This window comes from Lagenorhynchus albirostris, chromosome 17, assembly GCF_949774975.1.
Source record: "Lagenorhynchus albirostris chromosome 17, mLagAlb1.1, whole genome shotgun sequence".
Taxonomy (NCBI): Eukaryota; Metazoa; Chordata; class Mammalia; order Artiodactyla; family Delphinidae; genus Lagenorhynchus; species Lagenorhynchus albirostris.
Genome location: NC_083111.1, coordinates 67,020,150 through 67,031,354, shown reverse-complemented (window position 1 = coordinate 67,031,354; position 11,205 = coordinate 67,020,150). Strand labels below are relative to the sequence as shown.

The following is an 11,205-nucleotide window of genomic DNA, read 5'->3' as shown; positions in this document are numbered from 1 at the left end:
GAAAAGGCAAAAAACCAGATCCTCCCCTAGGGCTTCCAGGAGGGAAGGTAGGTCTGATGATATCTTGGATTTTAGCTCAGTGAGGTCCATGATGAACATCTGACCTACAGAACTGTATGATAAATTTGTGTTGTTTTAGTCCACTGGGCTCGTTGTAGTCTGTTACAGAATCAATACAAAATAAATACACTTGGGAGTATTATTGGTTGAAAGTTTCTTAGTCCATGTGCCAGAACATTTCTAAAACGTAGGTCTCTCACTTCTAGATACAACTCGACTCCACATACTGCTGATTCCACCTGTAGAAATGATACTTATGACAGTAGCTACTATCCTTTGAGGACTGGCTTCATGCCAAGCACAAGCTACACATTTTACATACTTTTTCTACAATCTACACGACTCTTGCCAAGTAGGTAATAATTCCTTTTTTTCAGATGACAAAATTAAGACTCAGTGATTGTGACCTGCCCAGGTAGAAATGACACAGCCAGGATTCAAATTTCCCTGTCCTCTCTGGCAGGCATCTTGGGTGCCAGAGATGGGGGTGAAGGTTGAGGAACCTCACCAATGTTCCAGAATCTGCTCTTCCTCTCCATCTCCATGGCTGTGGCCCTGACACAGGTCCTCATCTCCCACCAGGGTTTTGACTACTGCTTCCTAAAATGTCCCCGGCCTCTGGATCTCATCTTCATCAATCCATCATGCACTGCAGGCAGAGCAACTTCTCCAATATCTAGACTGGTTCTTGACACTTCTTTGTTTAAATTCTTCCAGGGGCCCCCACTTTCTGCTGCATAAAGTCCAACCTTCTTGGCTTGGCATTCAAAGCCATTCATAATCTGACTCTGAGTACAGTCCATCCCACTCCATGCTACAGACCCATCAACGCTCATTTTGCCGCAGAATATGCCATGGTCTTTTCATCATAGTATATATGAACTTCCTTATGTGATAGACAAGGAAAGTATAGATCAGAGATGTGAAGTTAGCTGCCTTAGGTCACACAGCTTGTATAAAACAGAGTCAATACTAGACCCCCAATTCCCCATTAGACCACCCTGGAGCCTTAGAGAGATCATCTCTGATCCCTCCTCTTCCCTCCTCTGCCACAATTACTGAGTGAAAATAATCATCCTCTCTTGTGGGAAGGACTGCAGTACCTCCAGTCTGTTCTCCATGGGGAATAAAAATCTAGTCATTCTTTTCTACTGCTTAAAAATCCTTTGCTATCCACTGCCCTTAAAATGAAGACGGAAGCCGTTAAGCGTGTGGGCCCTTAGATGACTTTCCAGCCCCATCTCAGGGTCCTTTGCCTCTCACTTGGTACCCACCGTCTTTTAGACCACTTCATGTGCCTCACTCCCTCCCGCCTCAGGGCCTTTGAACATGCTATTTTCCTCTGTCTAGTGGGCTCTTCTTCCTCTCCATCTTTCTTCCTTATCTTTTATCTCCCTTCAGTCATTACTTCCCTAGGAAGCCTTCCTGACTGCCAGACTGGCTACGGGTCCTCCTTTAGATGGTCTTTCTGCTCCCAATACTTTGCCCCTATTCGATCCATCAGTCTGTATTTATCTGTGTGTGATTATTTGATTAATATCTTCTGTCTATCAAACCCTATGCTCCTTTAGAGCAAAGATTTAGTTTATCTGACTGTGTACTTTTGAGACCCTAGAGTTAATCACAGCAGTTGGAACAAGGATGGAACTCAATAATTAGCTGTTGAGTGAATAAATTCCCCAGCTGTGAAGTCAATCCCAATTTCCATTTATGTGTATTTTTGAGGGAAAAGAGCAAGAAAGGCACCAACTGTTTCAACTACTGGAGACACAGAATTGGATATCATATCCTGTGAGTTGCTTGGTGTTGTTGCTAGTATTAATTATGTTTTGCTTAGTTGGTTCGGGAGGAAAGATTCAAATGTTGTTAAAAGAACGAAACAAAACCAAACCACCCTGAACCAAATTTAAGCAGCAAGAACAACTCTAATCCGTCAAATGAATAGATTTAAATTAATCCCATTTAAGAACACAAGTAGAGACTCATGACAACTTCTTGGGAAATGGGTTTTCTGCTTCAAAATCTTTTTAATTCTTAAGCGTAGTATCTTTAGGGTCAGGGCTGCACAATTAGGCCTAGAACATTATTTTAGTTTATTTTTTTATACACAGGACAGGCCATGAGCGATAACCTATGTGTAGAACACCAGACAGAGCTGGTTCCTACATTATGCCTGCTTACCCCTACTTCTGGCACATTTCTTATGATACCATCTGATCTGAAAGTGTTTCAAATACTTTTGCTAAAAGGCTTTTCAGCATTCCAACATCTTCTGACATAAAAGTAAATTTGATGAGCTCTATTTAACTTAGAAGAATTTTCAATGTTTAGCTTGTATTTATTGTGGATTTGAACAATGTGCATTGTTTTGTTGACCTGACTTGTCATTTTACTGTCCAGAATCCAGAAGAAAGTATAATACCTTCCTTCCAAATCTGTCCTAAAGTAATGCTGTTCTTTTCCTTTTCAACGTCACCATAAATGTATGTTGTGCTTTTTCCTAAACCTCATCCATGAAACACACTCCTTACTTAGTGCTCTAGAAAATATTTTCCTAAGTCAATCTGAGGTCACCATTGATTACTATGGGGTAAAGGAGCCATTATTTCATCCCGCCCATGGACAAAACCATGACTTAAGGCTTTTAAATTGGAAAGGTAGTGGCAGGGTTGGGGTGGGGCAGGACTATTCCTCTCCCATCTCCTCCAAGAAGAGCTGATCTGTCCTTAGACATAGGGCGTGGCTCTTGGGCCCTCTGGGTTTATCCCCTTAGCAGCCGGCACAGTGCCTGCACAGAGCATACATTCTTATACATTTACAGATGAGGAAGAAGGGAGGAGGAGTAGAAACGGAAGGTCTGGGTCCTCCATGACCCTCTACGACGAGCCCACAACGATCCTTCGGCTGATGGCTCCCGGCAAGGTATAGATGAAGAGGGCCAGGAAGATGATGAGGAGGATCAGAATGAAACCGATGATGATGTACTTCTTGTAATTCCTCCAGATGAGGTGGTACAGGCACTTGAAGGGGGTCACAAACCAGGAGAATGAGGTGTCTGGGCGGCTGAGAAGGAAGCAAGAGAAGATCAGGGAAGGGGCCATGTTGTCAACACATAGGAGTCTCAAGACCTCAGGAAGGATTTCTGACTCCCAATCTCCAGGGGCCCACAAAGAGAGGCCCGAGAACGGGCAAAGACCATGTTGCCTGGAAGCAGAAGCAAGCTAACATTTTGGGTGATAATGATTCCTCATCATTTTAAAAGTTGGTCTGCAGGAGGGCAAGAGTTTGGTTAGGACCCAGCCAGAGAACTGAGGGCCCTCTATCCGTCCCACCCTGACCAGCTCAAGCCCTGCCTCTTCCATGAAGCCCTTCCTGACTACCCCAGTCCACAATAATTCCCCTCATTCTGAATTCCTACCTCACTCGTGGCTTGACTTACCCACTTTTTGAACCTAACATATGTCTTCCATACTCTGATGACTGTTTTATGAACCTGTGTGTTCTCTCTAAACAGACTGAAAGCTTCTGGAAGGCAGAGTTTATATCTTATATTTCTTTGGTGTTCTTCAAAGTGTTTTTTTTTTAGTAGGTACACATTGTAGGAGCTTAATAAATAATTTTGAATTAATGAAGCACCAGTTATGTTCCTAACACTATGATAGATGAAAGGTAGGTACAGAGAAGGGACCACCTACTCATCATGAGACACTTGGAGTCCAGGGAGGGGTAGGACAAATACAATTTGAAGGAGTATTTTGTGTACACATTTCATATCTATATATGTTTACTTTTTAATTGATATATAACCATGGTTTCAATTGAATAGGGTAACACTTGCTGCTAGTAATTCTACTTCTGGAAATTTATTTTAAGGTGATAATTTATAAAGGGGAAACATTTTTATCATATTATAATAATAGAAAAAAGGTAGAAGTAAATTAAACATCCAGTTACGGGGTGGCAACCAACTCAATCATGGGTATCAAGTCTATGGACTATTCCACAGCCATTTAAAAATCCTAATTATGACAACTATGGCAACAAAGCAAAAATTTTCAGCAAAGGATAAGTGAAATATGAAGATAATTTTGTATGCATAATTAGAGAAATAGTAGAAAAAAAATTCGTGTGAAACTTATATTCCCATGAAAAAAATAGCAGAAAAAAACATATGAAATTATTCTAGAAGTGCTTATGTGGTAGTTCTATGGAAAAGTGTCCTGTCCATTTGCCAAACACTCTATAATGTTTTTGGAATATTTTTCACTTATAGAAATAAAAAGCTACACTGATTGGATGGTACCTATTAACTCCTCACTTCTCCCAGCGGGATGCTCTAGGGAAATGTTTTCATCCTCTGATATGGGGACCTCAGAGGGTCCTTCCCATTTCTGATGTCCCCAGCCCCACCCCGTGACTTCACTCACTTGGGCTTGGCCAGGGGCTCTGGCTCCTTTCGGGCTTTTCCAACAGGATTTTTCTCAGCTTCTTCTGCCGTAACGAGGTGGAACTCAGCTTCAACCTTGCCCTGCACAAAGACAAACTCTCAGTTTCTAGTCACAAAGAACTTCTGGGGGCAACGCCGACCTTCTAGAAGAAGTGTTATCATGTGGGAGAATGTCAGGAACGATTGTGACTATCCTCCTGCTTTATTTTGAGGAAATATTATCTTTTCGGTCCTGGGAGAAGCCATTTTTATGACCGACAATAAAAGCCCTGGAACGACGTTACTCTTGAGTTTTGTGAGAAGAGGGGGTCCCACGTGTACACATAGACACACAAATGCTCAGTCACATGGACTATTTCACTTGTAATCATTTAATATCTGCAGAAGTAATATGAATTACAGAAAGTAAGAATTAAAAGGGGGACTAATTACTTGAGTGGCAGAACCCTTTTGAATCTGCTACCCTCTTTCTTCTCTGTCAATGACTCTCAAGAGGAGATGGGTGGGTATGGACCTACATTGGCCAAAAGGCTTTCCTGTCATCCTTCCTTGTTTTTGTTGTCCCCTCTAAGTGTTTTAGAATTATCCTTTTATTCTAGCACTCTCTCTCCCCTTCTCTTCCCTCAGTAAGAAACAGCCTCTTTGGTTTGAAAATTATGAGTCATATGCTTCTTCAGAGCATTGTGCCAAAGATAGTGGCAGAGATGTAAGTCTTGGGTTATCAAAGGATGAGACAGGATGTCTGCAAAAGGTAGGAGTTATTCTTTCTTGTTCATTCATTACTTTTGGGGACCCCCTGTATGCCAGGCACTGTTCTAGGCCCTGGAGACTTAATGATTAAGAAAAATAGGACCCTTGATCTCCTGGAGCTCCCGTTCTTGGTGGAGGGGACCCTCTCTCCTGCCTCCTTTGGTTTTGTGGATCAAAATTCAAGGTGATAGGAGGGACACAGACGTGGCTGGAGACTGCAGCATCACCAAAGTATTTTAGCCCCTATGACTGCTGTTAAAGCTTGTCTTTCTGAATCCCATGTGGATGGGGTATTACCTGACTTCAGAGGCATGGCTGATTTCCTACCCCAGTAAAAAGGTCTAAGATTCTGATGAACCAATGGTCTTGTGTTAATTTGCCAGGGCTTTTTTTTTTTTTTTTTTTTTTTTGGTACACAGGCCACTCTTGTGGCCTCTCCTATTGCAGAGCACAGGCTCGGGACACACAGGCTCAGTGGCCATGGCTCACGGGCCCAGCCGCTCTACGGCATGTGGAATCTTCTCAGACCGAGGCACGAACCCGCGTCCCCTGCATCGGCAGGGGGACTCTCAACCACTGCGCCACCAGGGAATCCCATGCCAGGGCTTCTTAACAAGCAAGTTTAGTTGCTGGCAGCCATGAAAATGTAATCGTGGGAGAAATTAGAGAAAAGTAGAGTATTTGGGGTGAGTTTGAAACTGGAGAAGAGAGGCAGAGTCATGGTTGTCTGAATCAGTAAAGAAGCACAGTGGGCTTTTATTACAAGTGAAGTCATGAGTTCAGATCTAGGTGGTCTCATCCATTCTTTAGACTAGTACCATGACCCGACTCAGAAGGCATTAAATTCCTATCATCCAGAAATATTCCTTTAAAATATGTATATATGTACTCTCTCTTGTTCCTATTGAGACATTTTGGCTCCATTGGCAATGACTTGCACATAAGGCACTCAGGAAGTATTTGAAAACCAGGAAAGAAAGAATATAAAGCTTCTATCCATTCTATCACATCTACCAACAGTAGAGCAATAGTAATATAACTCTAACTGTAATTGCAATGCTTTATTGAATGCCTGTTTTGTCCCAGGTCTGTTCTTTTTATCTATTATCTATCTATCTATCTACCTATCTACCTATCTATCTATCATCTATTTATTACAGTGACTAGCAAAGTAGGTCTCCTTTATATTGATAGAGAAATGAAGCCATAAAAGTCAAATAACTTTCCCAAGGTCACACAGGCAATAAGTTAACCAACTGGAATTTGAACCAAGGTCTGTAAGATTCCAAAGCTCATGCTCTTTCCATTATAGCAGGCTGCCTCCCAACTGCCTGATAATTGGACTAGAAGTTTTATGAGGACCTTCCCAGCTCTAACGTGAGATGATTCTATGACTGTCTTCATCATGGCCACCTAAAAGCATTTGTCTTCTTGGGTCTTAGTTTCCTCATCTATCAAATGGCCAGAGGCTCTTTAAAGCAACTTGGCTCTAACTTCTAGGTTTCATGAAAGGCAGAGTTAGAGCCCACGGTGCCCCTGCAAGATTTCACAGCTGGAAGAAACCCAAGAAGCCAGCCCAGAACTCACGGCAGAGAGGCTTCCAATCTGCCAAAAGGGTTTATTTCCGGATGTTTTTCAGCGATGATCTGAGCGCCACTGAGCAATATATTTATACGCTGGGAGCCTCATCCAACTCCTCTATACTTGATAGAGCTTAAGAGTCACTAACCAATTGCTGGGCTCCAAAACGTTTGGAAGAGAGGACAAAAATCAACAGAGAACAAGTTAGGACGAGAGTGAAAGGATCATAGGTGTGTCTTCATTGCCTAACAATAAGCTCAGCCCTAGTGCTGTATAACTTGCATGGTGGTATGTGAAGACATCATTCCATTTAAACCATTTGACAGCCTGGCAAAACAAATGACATTTTTATTCCCATTTTACAGCCCAGGAAACGAAGCCTTGATGATGTTTGCTAACTTGTGTTATAAAACTAAGATTTGTACCCAGGTCCTCTGATACCAAGTCCCATCCTCTGCTGTTTTATGTGTCCAAGTGGCTCCTTTTTGTGGGAAAAAAAAAAAAGCAGCCTATTTATTTAACAGTGACTCAATATACCTTTTCTGAAATGTTCAAGAGGGGCCTCATAGTCATTGCCATGGCTCCAGCATTAGAATGTATTTTTGATGTTTCAAATAAAATGTTGAAAAACACACTTGCTATATAGAAACATTGTTGCACAAAAGAAGCCAAACACAAAAGAATACACTAATGTGTGATTTCATTTAGCTAAAGAAGGAAATAGACATGATCAAATGATGAGGTCAGAGGTCAGGAGAGTGGTCAGGACAGGGGCAGGAGGGGTCTGGGTCACTGGAGAGGTTCTGCTTCTTCGTCTAGGTGCCGATAGGAGTATTCAGTGCGTGAAAATTCATGATTGGCACACTCTTCTGTAATGTATACTACTCGTTTCTGTATGTAAGTATATTTTAATAAATTGGTTTTAAAAAGAAAAAAAAGAACATGTTTTTGACTTCCATCTAACGACTTGCCTTGGGTAGCTTAAGGAATAGTATAGCATAGCGTAGCACAGGAACTGAGTGGGTACGATTTGGTGCAGACAAATTGGCATCTGAAATCGTGCTCTACCACTTACTAGCTGTGTGACCTTGGGTGAGTTACGTGCCCTCTTTGAGTCTCAGTGATCTGGGATGTTAACAGCATGTACCCCATCAGATTGCTTTGAAAAATAAATGATACAACACTTATAAAGTGCTCAACTCAGTGCCTGGTGAATAGTAAACACTTAAAAAATCATAGTTGTTAACTTCAACACTATTGTATGGAGAGAAACGCATCATTTCCTGAGAAATATATTCTGCCCATTCAGAAAACTCCCAGAGAAGTCCCAAGGATGCATATTCCCACAGGAAAAAAAAAATGCAAAGAAAAAAAGGAGGCAGAGAATATGAAATTAATTCTGCCCTAGGCATAGCAGTTGTCAGCTAATATCATGAAAAGCCTTGTCCCCGCTTCACTGCCCTGCCTTTGCGGTCACAAAGCATTTATCTGGTATCGCAGAGGCAGCAGGGGAAGGTGTTTACTGACATAGTCTGATAAACGCTGCTCCGCCTTCCGTGTCTCTCCACACAGAGGGTTCCATGTCCTATTTCAATCATCAGTATTCAACCAAGCACCAGGTAGAGGTCTTAAGCTAATAATATCCTCCAAATGTAATTTTAAATCAGAGCTAGAAAAAATGGACAGTGTGAGAGACTATCTATTAACCTAATGACATCTATGGATGGAAGAAAATGATAAGGAAAGGTCCTAAAAAGACTAGATTGGTTGTATTGCATCCATTGTTTATGGGCTTCAAACTTCACTGGGCCTGGAGGGTGGACACTGGGGGAGGCTGAGAAGTGATTGTGTTCAGGTTGGACATGCCTTCTTCAGCAATAATTATTGCTTATTAAACACAACTGTCACTCATATGAGATGAGGCATTCACATACATTAATGGTGGGGATGTGTACTGGTAAATCCTTTAGGAAGAGGAATATACACCTATACATACATACATACATACATATACATATATATATACACACACATATATGTATCTGCACACATATATATGTATGTGTGAGTATATGTGCATTACAGTATATAATCATACTCTGGACCTGTGAATTCCATTTCTGGGTAGCTAATTAAGGAAATAATTCAAAACTCAGATAAACCTTTAATGCACAAAGCATAGTCATTATTATTTTGGATGTTCAAATTGTCCTATTTTTCACAATGAGATGTTGTGTAGGAGGATATCCATATTCTCAGGAGATGCATAGGGAGTCTTTAGGGGTAAAGTGTCAGAATGTCTACAACTTACTCTTAAATGGTTCAGCCAGTGTGTGTGTGTGTGTGTGTGTGTGTGTGTATGTGTGTAAACTATATCCATATATTCACATATACAGACAAAATAAATATATCAAAATGTCTACAAATATTAAATCTAGGTGGTGGGTATATGGCTGATCATTGTACTATTCTTTCAACTTTCTGCATGCTTAAATTTTTTAATGCATGTATGTTGAGGAAAAAACACATGATTTAACTGTAGCATTTCTATTTTGAGAATACAAAGAATTAGTAATATTCATAATAAAATGTAGGGGAATGTTCATTGTAACACTGAATAAAGCAAAATGAACAAGGCATTATTTTTAACATAGAATGATCACTATTATATAAAATTAACCAAAACCTATGCATATTGGGAATAACCAAAATGTTAGCAATAGTTTTCTTTGGGTGATGTGCATATGGGCGCTATTTCTTCCTTTCCACATTTTTGTGTCTTTCAAATTTCCTATAAATGCATATAATATACTTTGTCTTAAAAATGCTCTTCACATGAAAATACCTCCACTCCTGGAGAATCTGAATTTGCCACATACTGTTTAGATGATTTGTCTTGTCTACCAGCTGCCTCAGCTAAGCTGTGAAATTCTGGATGGCAGAAATGTGTCTTATTGATCATTGAACCTTTAGCTGCTAGTGTACATGGCCATAATAAATGCTGACAATTGTTTTTCACACTAACCTGGAGGTAGTTTTAGTTGTTATGCTCTTGGGACTTACCTGGGCTACCTAACTGTAGACTTGCGAGATTAACCTGTAAAAGAAACTTCCTGATCTCCATCTTCTAAAGGAGTGATTTCTTTGAAGGTTGCTTTTAGTAGGATAATGCACATAAAATGCATAATGCAATGTGTTTCATGAAGAACATGTTCAATACATATTCCCTTTCCTTCTCCAAAGGGTACCCATTCTTTTGCAATTCCACTGGAGCTGTTTTTCACTTACTATCCATATTCCACACTAGGAGCTGTGTGACCCAAATGTCTAAATTACACTGCTTGGGTGTACAGATAAGCAGCTTTAAAAATAAGCCTGGCAGGTGGCAGTGCCCATAAACAAATCCCTCCTGGCTGCTGGTAATTGGAATAAGATGACAATGATGTTCTGACTGCTGGCTTCAAGGCACGGGAGGGGAGTTCATGCAGAGTTGGAATTAGAGAATGTCTTTGCTGGAAACACACCTTGGAGGCACCCAGTCCAAACTACTCATTTTATAGACATGGACACTATAAAAACTAATAAAGAGAAACCTCAATTAAAAGAGTTGAGAGACCCAAAAGGGGAGCTCTCATGCCCTATGCTGATAGCAGAGCATAACAGGAAGAAGAAAGACTTTCTCTTCTCACCTGGCAAGAGCTCAGCCAATGAGAGACAGTCATGGCTCAGTCAGTGAAAAGCCATGGACTCTGTTAACTGTAGCACTCCCAACTTCCTTTCCCCCTCTATAAAAGAGTTCTTTCCATTTTTGCTGGGGATTTGCACATGGCTAGCCATGGGTGCAGACCTCAAATTGCAATTCTTTGTTAACTCCAAATAACCCAGTTTTTGCAGGAGAAATAACTAGCAGTCTATTGTGGGAGCATCTATCAGCACTTTATTCTTTTTTATGGCTGAATTCTATTCCACTGTATGGATATACCTGATGACATATTTAAAGCCATTTAAAAATCAAAATGGAGTAACTACGGTTCAGGCATCCAAAATGGAGCCAGGTGGGACCTCCCTGGTGGTCCAATGGTTAAGACTCGGTGTTTCCAATGCAGGGGACCCGGCTTTGATCCCTGGTCGGAGAACAAAGATCCCCCACGTGTTGCACAGTGCAGCTAAATAAATAAATAAATAACAAAATGGAGCCAGGTGACCATTGTGGATGCAGTTGCAGACATGTTCCTAAATCACTGGGAACTTGAATGTTCTGAACTGTATCAAATTCTAGGACACTACTGGCCATCTTCAAAACAGTATCTGCTAGCAGCTGCACCCTGAAACCTTGTAGTTTCAAAGTTTCCCCAACCCTTTTGCAA

General features: G+C 41.0%; 1 protein-coding gene across 1 annotated transcript in view; it reads right to left on the bottom strand.

Annotated features, from left to right (window-relative positions):
• Positions 1-2,000: 2,000 nt before the first annotated feature.
• Positions 2,001-11,205, bottom strand: part of FER1L6 (fer-1 like family member 6) — a 146,660-nt gene continuing 137,455 nt past the window's right edge. The window contains exons 40-41 of the mRNA XM_060127378.1: positions 4,488-4,588; positions 2,001-3,123 (exon numbers count right to left, since the gene is read on the bottom strand). Of these exons, the coding sequence (XP_059983361.1) occupies positions 2,937-3,123; positions 4,488-4,588 (288 nt within the window). The 3' untranslated portion in view covers positions 2,001-2,936. The remainder of the gene's footprint in view (positions 3,124-4,487; positions 4,589-11,205) is intronic.